Source organism: Varroa destructor, unplaced genomic scaffold, assembly GCF_002443255.2.
Source record: "Varroa destructor unplaced genomic scaffold, Vdes_3.0 BEIS01000002.1, whole genome shotgun sequence".
In the NCBI taxonomy this organism is placed as follows: domain Eukaryota; kingdom Metazoa; phylum Arthropoda; class Arachnida; order Mesostigmata; family Varroidae; genus Varroa; species Varroa destructor.
In genome coordinates this window covers 58,670,475-58,685,309 of record NW_019211455.1, presented here as the reverse complement: position 1 = coordinate 58,685,309, position 14,835 = coordinate 58,670,475, and the positions used below count along the sequence as shown (strand labels likewise).

At 41.0% G+C, this 14,835-nt stretch overlaps 1 protein-coding gene and 1 long non-coding RNA gene across 20 annotated transcripts in view; one reads left to right on the top strand and one right to left on the bottom strand.

Moving 5' to 3' along the window:
• LOC147758069 (uncharacterized) overlaps positions 1-11,960 on the bottom strand; it is a 24,696-nt gene extending 12,736 nt beyond the window's left edge. The window contains exons 1-3 of the mRNA XM_086978629.1: positions 11,942-11,960; positions 10,398-11,410; positions 8,367-9,952 (exon numbers count right to left, since the gene is read on the bottom strand). Coding sequence (XP_086834755.1) covers positions 10,503-11,410; positions 11,942-11,960 — 927 coding nt within the window. The 3' untranslated portion in view covers positions 8,367-9,952; positions 10,398-10,502. The remainder of the gene's footprint in view (positions 1-8,366; positions 9,953-10,397; positions 11,411-11,941) is intronic.
• Positions 1,363-14,835, top strand: LOC147758068 (uncharacterized). Of its 19 annotated transcripts, none has more exons than XR_015320019.1 (5): positions 2,537-5,586; positions 6,859-8,310; positions 9,282-9,317; positions 9,520-10,065; positions 10,507-13,017. It is a non-coding gene; the product is annotated as an uncharacterized LOC147758068 (long non-coding RNA). The 19 variants fall into 19 exon arrangements; XR_015320022.1 differs by having other exon boundaries at positions 3,126-5,586; positions 9,899-10,065; XR_015320021.1 differs by lacking the exon at positions 9,282-9,317 and having other exon boundaries at positions 4,223-5,343; positions 5,497-5,586; positions 9,899-10,065.

Here is a 14,835-nt window from a genome sequence, read left to right as displayed (position 1 = left end):
TCCTACCCGCGGCTTTGAAGGCGGCGCCCTAGTGTTTCATGGCGCAGGCAGCAGGTCCGGCAGCAGCAGTTGAAGATTTAACAGCGAACGGAGACAGTAAATTCGGCTTCTTATTGGAATCTGGGCGGCCGCAAAGGTCGACGAATAGATACCCGAGTTGTATCGATGATGCGCATGTTTAGTTGGCCGTCACTAACGTACATTGTGGGCTTCCCTACAGCGACGGGCGGGTCAAATAGAGTCAGGCATGCGACCAAGACTAGCCGAGATTCAACACGGAAGTGACCGCAGAGCGATAGTCTGTTTCTAACTAACGAAAACAGGTCAACGTGAACCGACCTAAGAAACCACTAGAAAGTCGTCATATAGTTAAAAACAGCGCGTTACGCCGTGTAATTTCCTATGAGCGCAATCGATTTTCACTGGTTGCAATTTTAATAAATAAAAGTTCGACTTTCCATAATTTGTTAAATACACAGACAGTTGGAATGAAGGAAAGGAAAGCACGTGAATCGGTTTCAACTAGGTGCTTTCACCTTGCTCTAGCTTTTTTTTTACCTAATAGACTGCATGCGAAAGCTCAGGCTTGCATTCAGTTTTTAGATATAAGCTGCATTTCCACAGATACATGTTTAGCCCGTCTAGAGAATCGGTCGGGTGAGGGGAAGCTTCCCAGCCGAGATTCCTTAATATGCGCTTCATCGCATTGATAACCCATCGGGCAGCAAATCACTATTCACCTATTTACTGTGGAGGACTGTCGTTTTCGCCTGTGGTCCTTTTTCGAACGTTGTACTTACCTTTTACAACTGCTTTTTCTCTAGACGTTAGCAGCTTATAATTGACAAAATTTTTTGTTCTACGATATCTTTTCTATTGTGGTAACAACTCGCACTAATGTAAAACACACTATGGAATTTAGTTTAGTTAGTAATTTATAATATTCGTAAGCCGCGATTGTTACTGGTAACGGAAAGCACAATGTTTATTTCTCGAAACCACGTGACAATCCATCTTATTCTAGACGACGATATGCAGCTAGAATCACGACAATGCACGTGAATGACAACAATTGACTCTGACTCCTTTTATTTCTGTCTTTGGTCGCCTGGTGACAAAACAGTCTGTTATGAAGTGCCGTTTTACTTATCCCGAAAAACGCAATAAAAAAGTAATTTTAGGGTGTATTTCCTATTGAAGGCAGTAAACAGACATCATAAACTTCCATCGAAGTGAAAAATTGAAGGACAATAGCAGCAGTCCTGAAGTGGTTCTAAGTGTATCTTTCGTGCTTCCCGAAGGGAAAATTCGACTTTCAAGTTACTGACTATGCCAGCTTTAATAGCAGTAGACTCACATCTCGTCCCAAGGAAAGACTAAGTAAACAGCGCCATACTTTCCCACTATAGCATGTATTGATTGTAGCTTCTAACTATATGTTCTGTAGTTAATAGTAATGATAGATCACAAAAGCTAACGTATCCCACATTCTACCGTCCTAAAACAACGTATGAACTAAAATCATTATGATGGAGATATTTACAAAATAGCAACCATATGTGAAACATGAGATCGATTTATTATGGGTGCATCAAGCCCATGAGTACAATGAAAACACAAATGTTAATTATATGTCTCTCCTAAAAACCCGTAATTTCTACATTGTGTCTCTACAGAGATATAGCCTAGTGCTACATTACGTATTAAACTATGTTAAGAGCATCGCTGGGTGCATTATTTGTAACCAGGTAAATATATTATGTAAAACGAGCTTGAAAAATGCTAAAAAATCTTCCCTTCTGTAGTTTAATTTAAGGTGTATAAAAATAAGTATTCCAATATAAAAATGTTGAGCATTGGTACTATTGAATTAAATTTTTTCATTGATAATTTTTTTTGAGATGTCTTTTTTATTATATAGGTTGTGTTGTGTAAAGCCTTGGGTCCGCTAGGGATAAAATGTGTTTAATGTTAATTAGGTCAGCTAATATCCACCCGCTCCTCAAGAAATGACGCGTTTCTAGTTCTATTTTTGGCCACAGGTGGCGCCACGTACGCCACTCGCCGAGTGGCATCAAAAGCTGCACCAAGATTGTTACTTGACTTAACGTTCCAACACGTAAGAAGCTTTCACTTAAAGAATATATAGCTTTTCCAAAAATACCTGCACCTATGTATAGCGCTGCTTAACTTTACCATCATTATCTGGACAGGTCCCCATGCTCTGTATGAATAAACAAATTTTCTTCCACTGCGAGTAGAACTACTAACCTTGGAAATTCATTATATTACTAAGGCCTTGTAGAATAATCTTATACCAATTTTTTTTCTATGACTGAGCAATAAAATGTCTGTTAATTTGATTTAACTAATGTGTGTGTCACGCAACTTTGCAGGGTAATAACTTGCCACTGAGTTGTGCAATCAAGTCCTCTCCCGAACTGCGAGGTGCCTCTGCTGCAAAATCGCTATCTTCGTTTTTAGGACAGCTGTTATCGCTAAATTTTTATTATAAAATGTTCCTGTATTTACTTCACTTTTTATCAGTATGCTCTGATTTGAATGAAACATATAGTAGAATTCAAATCAACGAATTTTCAATCAGTCAGCCTTCCATATACCAGAATTATCACCGTGATGATTATCAGACCTGATTACTTGAGTCAAATATGTCCACATACTAGAAGTGGAGCATTCGAAGTACCCTAAGCATTTTGGCATACCTTAACCAATTAAAAAGTTCGAGGCATCCTCTCTCCATTTATACGTGTTCCTATATAGAAAGAAAAAAGGCAACAAAACTACACACATCATTCCTAATTTCCGAAATATCTATAAGGGCGTTTAGTCATCCTAAACCTCTTGATTCCTATAGTAGTATCTATCTGTGTTTCGTTTTTCGGGTAATGTGTGTAACAGCAATGTTCTAACGGACGCAGATGTTTTGAGCCCTTACGAACGAAAACTTCCTTTTTGTTTGTTGCCCCCAATGCACCCCTACTGTAGAGATCACAAAGAATCGAAAATCGGCCAGAACATATTGCACTAGACGGTTATGACAACAAAAGGATGAATCGGGCCGCCAATGTCTTCCGCGTCATCTCTTGTTGTTATTTTGTGCTCGTTATAGCAAATACAACATGATGCACAACATCAGAGGATTGTAGTAATGTCGACAATATGCTACGACAATGTGTTCGCTGTGGCAGTGACTCCGGGCAATATTGCGAGAGATCTGGAGAACTCTGGGTGATCCTCGAAACTTCGAGGGAGGGAAGATTCACTTTTTTCAATCTGAACGTTTAGCGGACTTTTCTTGCTGTGAGGTCGCTACCGGCACCACGGCCGCTATAACTCAAAAACCCTTCAACAACACAGCACATTAGCTGGCCTCCGCCGGCGGCGTTACTAGTATTCTGCGCATCGGTATAAAGAAAGAAAGCGAAATGAAAAAAATGTCCTGCGGCCGCTACTATGAAGAAAACCTACCCTTAACCCTTGATCTTTGTATGAGCGTAAAAAGCTTTGCGATGATGGGCGAAGTTTATACGGGTAGCCAATGCAAATATCAATTTGACAGCCGATGGTGGCGTTGTGTTGCCGAAATGGACGAATCAAATTCATAAAGAAACAATTTTCGGTCTGTTAAATTTCTATGAAGGTACACTTATTGTCAACAAGCAGTATGCTAACATTATTTCTAACTAGCATTCATTTTCAAGTACCATATTTGCTTTGACTGAGAAACTGATCGAGAAAAAGGTTACTCCGAAGAAGGCCTATGAAAATTATTTTTCATTAGAAAAGCAGTACCAAACAGTATTCAGATCTAACCAGATGAGCATACTGGTACTACGCTCACGATACGTAGTTTCCGCATGACTTCCGCAATGTTCAATAGATATATTCGATCGCTATCTATACAGCCTGAATACATTTGCGAATCTGCACCAGAATGTTCACCGATTATTCAAAGAAGTTTCGTTTATCACACGTCATTGACACCTTAATCCTGATTGGTGGGAGTTAGAAAGCCATAATGATCTTTTTGCCTCTACTTCACTAAATCTTTGCTTCATTTTAACGAAGACATAGCTCAGTTCTGAGTTAGTATCGCAACGTTTGCTGCTGCCCCACCGGACGTTGACTCGGGGTTCAAAAACCTTCCGCAATTCGTCAACAACACAAGGAGACAAACCGGCTTTTTTTTCTTTATCCTCGACTGCAAACAGCGTCAACAAGGCCAATTGGTAAAGCCGTATTGGTTTATTTGGTGACAACCGAGTACAGCCGACAACGGCGGATACAAAGGACGGACCTCATTAACACATTACTGCCGCGAGCTCTTAACGACTGCTATCAAGAAAAAGCTTTATTTATTGATGATTAGAATAAGAAGTCATTAATTAACTTCTTGCCTTTTCTAACTCAAGTTTATTTGTAAAGCTTTTTGTGTTCAATCTGGAGGCCACGAGCCTTTGGCATCGAACTGTCAGTACCCATTGTAAAATTAAAAAGCATGCCTCGAACTAACTAGATGTTTGCATCTGCCACATTGTGTCCAAGAAGGACTATTGATTCTTCGGACATAAGCTTTAACTTTTTAAAGATTACCGTTTTTCAATGAGCCTTAAGCACGTTGTAGGAATACGTCTTATTAGACGACTCTAGCGAGCGGTCTTTGTAGGCGGATTATCAATTAGGTACACGAAATAATCAAATACCAAATGCGGATTGAGACCTTATTTATTTGTCTTTGACCCTGACGAAAGGCAAATTAGAAACGTCGAAAAAACCGTAGGGCTGTCTTTATCGATCGTTATTACAAAAAGCTTTGAGAGCAAACAGCAGAAAAAGTTACCGTTAGTAAGTGAAAATTAAAAAAGAAAGACAATCACCAAAAACGGCCATAACCTGTTTACTTAACTAACATATTGGTAAGTTTTGAAGTTTGAAAAAGATTTGACCTGAAGGATACACGTTCGCTTGTTCCACATTCTAGTTCAATTAATTTGGACAAAATGACATTTTTCCGTAACGATATTCCAGTCACTATTACTAAAAGGAGTTAAATGTTCAGCATCTAAACTTGATTTGTCTGGATAATGGTGACTATATCTAAATTCGCTCCACGTATTTGTTTAGTGCAAATACATCGGTGGTGAGTGAAATCGAAGACAATGTAGTAAGGGCAATGGCCTCGTGGTAGGGCCCCTTAATACAGACTGACCATTACAGATAGAAAAATTGAGAAAGATGCCGCTGCATTTGACCAGGCCATCTAGATTACTACTTCTTTTAGAAGTGCTATTTTCGTGTCGTGGATCGTACAACATTGGGATGGTAAGTAACGTTTTTACGTTGAAATTTGCTGTTTAGGAACATCACGTTTTCCTATAGTTGGCTTGTTACGAAATTTTATTTAACTGATTTCCTAAATGTATGATGTACTTTCGTTAGCCGAAGTTACTCTAATACCGAATTTTGGCTAAGCAGGTGATTTACGGTGGAGTATTGCATAGTTAATGCTTGCAGAACAGATTTCTCTTGCGGAATAGCATTCTTCGCAAGGATCTTCATTCACGCGTGAGTTTTGACCCATTATACATATGTGATGCAGCATTATGTATTTCGATCGACGCTCTGTGTGGTGACAATAGTATAGATTTCTATCTGCCATACCTGTTTAAGCTTTCCCTGAGGTGTTAACTAACATCACTTGTGTGAAAGAAATGTCAATCACCACAACGGCGCTTCGCCATCATAGCGTGAATGGAATGTTCGCTGTGTAGTACTTGAGTTTCGGTATATTTGTCTTTAAATTTTCTGTTGCACTTCTTCTTAGCCAATCAACGAAGACTGAAGTAGCTGTTGATCAATCATATCACACAATAGATACATTGCATTATGGATTTTTAGACAAATGAGATGTTTTCCCTACACTTATTGTCACGATTTAGCTAATACCTGAAGTAGCCTAATATTGCTTCCATATACTTTGTCCACACTATCCATATATCCACACTCCGCTTCCGTCAAAATCTCTCGAGGCATCACATAACAGTCCGTCTACCCTATGTAGTTCAAGGAACTGGTTATAAATTGGGTTCAGTTTTTCTTAGTAAATGCTCAGATATTTGTTACTTTTTTTTGCACTGGCACTTCCGCTTTATTCTCTATCCTATGCTAGTTTTCCTACGAACGATCCTTTATTAACTAACCATCGCCTTGCCTGTCTGCGTTCGTTGTCGCTATTTTCTACACCCGCCGCTTCTGCGCTTACAGTTATTATTGAACGAATAACAGATACTAATGTGACGAATGCTGCTTCCGTTGCCACCAGCCATATCGTGAACCGCATCGTTCACTACTGACCTGCTAGCGATCATCAGGCTTTCTGAACTGTTCTCAGCTTTTATTTAAAAGCTGATGCATGTAACATATAAATACATAATATTTCCTTCTGAGATGAGCCACCGATTAATCATTCGGACACTCCATAGCTAACGTAGTTAAAATAGTACTCGACTCATGAAGGTAGGGCCTTCATACGCTACTGCATGCAGCGCAGTCTTCTGAATCCTTTCACTTCACTCAGCATGAAATAGAGTTTGTTGCTAAAAAGCAATCAATCAAAGACGATTGTGCTTAACAATTCATCAACTGTCGAAAGAAAAACGTTTCCATAGACGATGTTATTTTCATATCCTTGTCACTTTCGGATACTCTAGATGCATTCTTTTGCTTTCGTTGACAAAAGCTAATAATAGTAAAGCCTATAGTGCTTTTTTCAATGATACATCATTTTCTTACTAATAGAGAGCACTGAAGTAAAGGAGCTTTTACGATTCTTTACAGGTACAATTATATTAAAAATGGAAACTGAGAGGTTGAAAAACTCAATGGAACCTAAAGAAGCTCTCCGAGCAAACCAAGACAACTTCGTTCGACTTATCCTTCAACATAGGCTCCTTCCAAGCATGTTTTATGAAACCGTAATAGAAACACTGAAGTGAAAAATGAGTTCCTCACGATCTGAATATAGAACAAATGAAACAAAAATTCGCCATCGGCGAGACAGGGGTCAGTCTATGCTGTCCACTGTGGTGCTAAAAAGGCATTTGTTAATACGAAGTGTTGCTTGAAAAAGAAACAGCCGTTGGCGTTACTCATCTCGAATTCCCGAACGCACGGTGTGGCTGCTCAACGACAATGCGCGATCTCATCGCTACGCACCTACCACAGTTCAGGCCAAGGAAAACAAAAACGCTTCAATACTCCTCAGAAATATAAACGTACACTTTAATACGTTAAAAAAGAGGTAAATGGCGTCATCCGTTACTGTCAAGCCATCGATAACGAAATTAGGTGTGGTAATGCAAATGGCAACTACCAGAGCGCTGGCTTACCAGTTGAACAATCAAGTGGACTGCATTTAATATATAGCAAATTATCTTACGAAATGCCTTATATGGTTTACGAGTCATTCATGTTCTTCGACCCGCTAGATTGCTGCGAATAACCTAATATTATTATTTGAAAAATATACGCGCATAAATATACGATCGAGCAGTGCCGCCGTTCTGCTGTAAATGCTTTCATTCTGCTTCTGGTTCTCTGTGAAAAATTTACACCATGTAAAATCTAACCCACACTAAAATAGGACGGAGATACAACAACCAAGCTTCGGCCATTATAAGTACAGATGTATAAATAACAAAATAGAATAGATAGAATACATAGTATATATCAGACTGGCTACGCGCCAGTGTCTATTCCTTACGAGGCCGTCAGCTCTTCGCATCTTTTCGAGCCACACGACTCGGCCTACGAACTTCCCGTGTACGGTAGTCCATTTCCACTGTTAATACTAGTACGATGTAGTACATATGGGCATTTTATAGCCGCTAGTTGTCGCATATCGTCAGCGGCCGCTGGCGCCCGGCCAATCGGCCACGTGTATCAAAGTTTGTCTGTGTCCACCATGATTACATTGGGCTTGTCACAATTGCTCTAAAGTTCACATAAACCTTGTTGGGTGTATTTATGCGTACACTTGGTTTGGTTGGCGCCCTCGATTTCGATTCGAATTTTTCGCTTGAAGCGCATAAACAGCCAAAATCTACAGTAACGAATATGACCGCTGGTGCCCTCGGGTGGGAGGTGTTACATGTGTATACGACGACGACGACGTGTCACACTAGACGCAAGATCGACGCGCGCGTCACATGAACTGAATAACGATCATGTTGCCAGCCAAACGAAGCAGTAGCATCGGCTGCAATTTACCATCGCACAAGAGGACTTGTGGTAAGTTTCTTATATATATGTAATTCTCATGCTATGTTAGACACTCGCAGACTTACTTGTTTAGGTGAAGTTATTACTTTGTGATACGTCTACTGATCCGTTCTCCAGCCGGAAACCTTCATCTATTAATTGTCTTTGTGTTTGTTTTTGCTTTCTAAACGTGTTCACTTTCGCTGGTAGCCGGATGATCAGGGCACCAAATTACACGTATCTTTCTGACTGCTTTCATACATGTTAGCTGCTTATGCTTGATGTGATTCGCCGATATGATGTCTCTTGCCCACTATCGGTATTACGACAACAAAACATATTTTTTACCATTAACGACAACGTACTGATGCTAGAGAGTGCTAGCTTGTGACTAAAACGTAAACATATATATATATATATAACATCATAGTAATATTCTTCAGTCCTTGTACAAACACAATTATCAACGCGTCACCAATAACGGAGGCCTCTTCGGTGATCAGTCTACATTTTGCGAAAAGTTTGCTCTGACAAAGATTAGAAAGACTGTTAAAACGAAAATTTTTTTCTTGAAGTGGAAGCCTATGAGCTCGTAACGCTACAATTAGCTGCGCGGAACTATCCGCAAATACATTTCATTTGTGACATTGTGCTGAATTACTTATTGCTTACAGGTCGGTAGATCCAAAGAATGAAGTGTACGTCTGATTTTGTGAATGTCAGTCCACCAACGCAGCATTGATAGAGGAAGTCTAAGAGATAGCATAAATACAGAAGATGTGCTTTTGTAATAAACGTGTTTGGCCCACTTAGGAAAATGTATCATAGGATGCAAAACATCAAAATAACCTTTTTAACACCAGCAGTTATTGCGTGTGTGTGTGTAAGTGCTTGCGGCCTTTTAAAGTTGAACAGATTTCGGAATGAACTCAAAACAGGCCTAAGCGGTTGGTAATATTATATTGGCTCTATATTTCATTTGCACCTTTATTGTTTTCCAGGCGGCGGCAGGAGACTACTCGAGTTGATCATATCAAGTAAAAATAAGAAAAAATAATTAATGTTCAGTCCTATTTGTTTTGACTCCATTGTGCAAACTTATAGTGACAACTCCTAACTGACGAATAAATCTATGTTATTACCATCCAAGCTAACTTTATAATAATGATGCCCTGAATAATCATCACTGTCAACAAATATGTAGACCAATGTACCGTTTTTTTGGCGTTTTCCTCCTAGTGGCAGATGGACAAGAGAACAAAAGACGTGTGGCATTCGCTTGCTTTAAGCCAAAACATCTTCTTTAGCTCACGTCGGGTCATCGACCCCTGCTTGGCGACGCCGGTTCTTTCACTTTCGGGCAGAATTCTTCCCTCCTCTTTTATCGGATCCTCTTCGCTCTTCAGCGTCGGACTTCGGACGGAATACGCTTTCCTTCCTTCATTTGCTTTACAATTTAGTCGCCTTGTGTGCTTCTGCTATTGTTTCTTTACCATCGGTTTTAACCATTGGGGCGTGGTATTTGCCACGTGAGTCAACATCAGGTTAATTTTGGCCTTGTCTATTAGACGCCACTCTCACGCATCAGATTAATACTTCCAATGAATTCTTGTTTCAGTCGAGGTAGGGAAAGCAGAAACACAGGCAAAAGAACCATCCAGGAATAACCGATCTAAATAAAGAGAAGAAGAGACAATGGGTGTTCGCTTGATGTATATATACATATATATTGTCGGGACAACGATAGCAAACGATTAATGCTGATGCTCTGCATACATCTATACCGTAAGTACCGTACATTGTCAAAAAATCCGACAGGTTTTATATAAAGCGTTACTTTGAATTACGAAAAAGCTGCCTAACGTACGTAAAGTGCCCTTTCGAGTATACCTGCAATGTACTTTAAATGCTTAATAACATTTTACTTCCACTAGATAAAGAAATAGTAGAACTGTAAACTCAGCACGTTGAAACTGATCTAATGAACTACAGTTTACCCAGAACGGAAGTGCGCCATTTCAGGCTGCCTCTTCTACGATTCTTCGCTTCTACGATTGTTTTTTTTTTTGATTAAGACTATCGATGCTGTAATTTCGTATAGAGATGAAAGAGCATACCTATCGAATTGTCTCTTGGCCTCGTACATGACTTTGCCGCTCATTCGTGGTTCCAGTAGTCTTGTATTTTCCATCATTTAATCACCATCCTTTTTTATCATCACTCTAGTTGCTTCCAGCGCCACCGTCGCCGTCACCACAGCGCCACACTATCATCATTATCGCCAACATCGCCGCGATCTTTACAAGACGACGCTGCAAGCTGAAGACATCAGAGGCGCGATGAAGAGCAGAAGCACTTTCACCGTTTTTCATTTCTTCGTTTTTGTTCTCGTTGCTGCTGCTGGCGCGGCCGCTGCCGCCGCCCGTCCGTTTTTCTCTACCATGGCTGCCTCCGTCTCTTTGGCATTTCGTTATCCTCCATCCACCTTGCTTCCTCGTAGTTCGTGCTGAACCTCTTTCAGTCGTCGTCGTTGTCATTGTCGTTGTCGTTGGTTTGTCGGTTTCTACCAGTTTGTACCAGTAGTAGCTTGATATTGTTGAGGCAACACAGCATCGGTCGTCAGCCATTCGCGAAAACATCATCAAAGCCCCTTCATTTCTTTCTTCCTTTTCTCTTTGTTTCCTTCCTTCTTTTTCTCTGTCTCGGTTCAGTGATCTCTCTCCCTTGACGCGTGAAGGTGCGCGAACGCTGTGGCGTCGGACGTTGTCTTTGCCACAGCTGCCGGTGCATTGTTGCCTTTGCTGGTGCAGCACCGACTGTCGGGCGGCGAAATGGCGGTCGATGAACACACGTTGGTACTGGTATGTGTAACCCTGGGCCCTGACGACGGTTCGGCTGTTCGCTTGATGCGGGAGCGACGCCAGAAAATCAGATGCGGAAGAAACGACTAACAAAAAGGGCAATGACCCGACCCAGCAGACGACGGCCGACCCCAGAGCTACGGAACAACCGGTGGCAGATGTGCTGGAGCAATGCTGCAATAGAAGTGGTGAGTTGTTGGTAATGATAATGATGACGACGACGACGACGACGACAACGGTAATACAGAAGTAGAGGAGGCTATCATCAGCTGATTACGTTTAAAAACCGCTGCTGCAAGGGCAGCAGCGCTACGGCATCAGTAAGAATATTAACAACATAATGCTGTAGACGAAGACGAAAGAGTTGGAAATATAGGAATTGTGACATAACATAATATCGACGAACTACAATATATCTCAATCAACTATTACACACGGACTTAGAAAACCATTTGTACGGTGGGGTTGTCGAGGTAAAAGTCACTACAAGCCGCCTTTGACTATTATTGTTCAACTAGTTACGCTGGGTTCTTAGCTTGTAATCTCCTAAATACGTTATACTGCAATCTAAAATGCTAGAAGAATGACCGATTCGAGATACGTTCAAGCACAATAATAAAGTACAGGCCATTTTCCGCTAATTTATGATTACCTAACGTCTAGATTTTAGTTGGTTAGTGATGATTAAAGACGAAGCTTAATAACCATGCCTAATGGCTTGATTTCAGTGCATTAAAAGGTTAACCCTGTTTTTTCTGATTCAGAAAGAACCTTGCAAGAGCCAGTTGCCCCGAAGGTACAGTCCTCATGCAAAGCCATTTAGACGTGAAACTTAATATCTAAAACATTGTAGCTGCAATGTCACAACCTGCGGGGTTTAGCTTGACACTGGTTTCCTTTACGAGCCTTCATCACCGTAACTGATCTGCTCTTGCAGCCCTTTTCTACGAAGCAACATCTTCATTTGATACTTACTTATACTGAGGTCTTCTGGCAATCACGATAGGCAAATACACCCTGTCGAATTGTCTCTGGTATCGGTAAATCAGAGACGCGTACAGCTTCGCTCGGAAAACACCCCGAGCATTAATGGAACATACCTTGTTAAGCAATCCCAAACTATCGATATTGCAGTGTATAGGTCCTATTGCTGAATGGTGAGCTGAACGGGGAACCGCCAGGTAACGGATAGCACAATTTCGGCATATATCAAATTGCAAACTTGTAATCTTTAAAAATTCTCCAAATGGAGTTGAGTACTCTACTCGTATGATAAGTATGCACAGTATGGTGTTACTTGCAAGCCGTTTCTGGTGTATCTCGAGATTCAGTGATAGGTCGTAGGAACCTTAATATCCTCTGAAACCGGAAGACGTAAAACAGAATGCCTCGCGCACGGCGCAATCAGCAGCGTACAAGTTTTTTTCTGGTAACAACATTATTCATGTATCTATCAAAATATATGTACTTTCGAAAAGAGATTATCGCCAGGAAAGGTCTGGTCAAAACAATGCAGAAATGTAATAGCCAGCACTATCTACCTAACTAAGGACTCTTTATTCTAGACATTATTGTCCGTTTTGTTCAATGACCCAATTAGCAGCGTGTCGTAACCAATGTACACACCTAGTCAAATGGTTTTCGTCAAAATTGCTTAAGAAGTAAGTATCTATAGGCATTGGAGACCATATAACTCGTACATAATAGAAACTATAATAATAACAATATGAGTTATATAATGTTAGACTGGGCATACGCAGAGCTTTTTTGAGCGACCCATTACACATAGAAAATAAATTAGTTAAATATTTTAAAAAAATCCATCAAATACCGTAAAATTGCGCAATAAAAACTCATTTGACATTAACATGGATAATGCCTAGCGTGATAAATTTAGTTTAGATTTTGTTTTTGAGCATTTTCATGCGTAGTTTACAGCTGTATTTACCGATTTCGTTGATACTACCCCAGTTTAAATTTATCTGTGTGTCGGCTTTTAATCTATTTATTACACTGACTCTATTCGATTTTGGTTATCTTATTACAAGTATTCTGCTGGCATTAACCCGATTGTGCTAGTATCTTGTTCCAATGATTCATTGCAGCTACCCGTTCGTAATGTTCGGGTCACCACGCTGGCTTTTTACTCATCTCAGACTAATATAACGAACATGTTACTTCACAAAACAAACTACTTGGAACACCAATATTTTGAAGACAAACCTAGATCAAGTACACACCATCTCTATAGCATTCCAAAAGCCAAACGAATTTATATGCTTCAGATAGTCCTCATGGCTTTCGAGATAATTAGAGAAGATATTATTGATATTCTCTGCATATCAAGGCCTATATATATAGTGCGCCGTTCAAAATATTCCACTAAAAAGAAAGTTCTAAATGCGTCGTATGGTGGGGCTTAAGTCAAGGTTTGTCATATAATGGATAAATTCACTAGAGAAAATGTCCCCATTTGAGATTCTGTTGCCGAAGGTAATTTGCTACGACTAGGAAACGGTGACGGTTATCAGTTACAGGAAGCTGTCGACGAAGTGGTCTGTCAGTGGCTGGCATCTCCTCTATCCTCTGCCGATTCCGATGCCGCTATGGGTCGAAACAGCGCCAGCGGCAGAAGCAACTGTGTGCGAGTTTTGTGATACGCAGTTGGGCTATGCCAGCATTGAAGGTACTCCATCTTTCGACAGTGGTACGCCGGCATTTTCCCCGGCTTCTCGGGCAACGTCGCAAAATCGAAGTTGAAGCCTCAGACTTCCAGCCACTGGTGGCACAACGATGGCAAGAACAACAAGGACCAACCGGCGATGAAGTGACGTCGTCATGAAGTCAATGACCGACGAGTCATTGAACCCTCCCTGGTCTTTTGGTGTCGGAGACTTTGCTTATTGCTCCACTGTTGTTACTACTACGACTACAACTGCCACCATAAGCATTGCTTTTCTCTATACTTCGCCATTGCGCCGGCTTCTGGCCCAACACTATCTGCCTGTCAGTCGGACGGACTTACGAACGAACGGAGGGAGGAAGGGAACTGCCCGATATGCCGTCCTTTCTCCTTTCCTTGGGTGTCCGTCCGCTCGTGAAAGCCATCCCGTCCGCTCCCTGGCTTCCTCTCTTTCAACAGCACTTCATCTGCAATGCTGCAGCAGGAGTTGGTTTAGTTAGCTGTGGGCTGCTGCGGATGATAATGACGGTGATATTGTTTCGGTTGAACAACCACGTTCACTTGCTTACGTTCAACGGTGAAGGCGTCTCTGTCGAGGCGCGGCCACTCTGCGATACCTAGGGCGCTTCAAGCGTTAGTTCGAGCATACTGCGTGCTGTTCCCCAGTGTCAGACACGGGTAGGCAGCGGTAGCAAGCAGCATCAGCAGCGTTGCAGCAGTACAAGATTGACCGCGACCAAAATTACCCACCGTGTGTAGTAGAAACGGCAGCTAGATACCGCCACTATTACTGGTGTGTACTATATATATATATATATATATACACCTACACAACTATAGAGAAATAGACGGATATCTAAAACAGCCAAGGGGTCCAAATAAAAAGAGGCCAAGCTCTAAAAGGCGATCTAGCGGTGGATTCCCGACTTCCTGTGGCTACCGAATTGTGGGTGTTCATTTGCAGATTTTAATTCTTGCTTTGTTGCGAATAAAAATAATGTTGCTCTATTA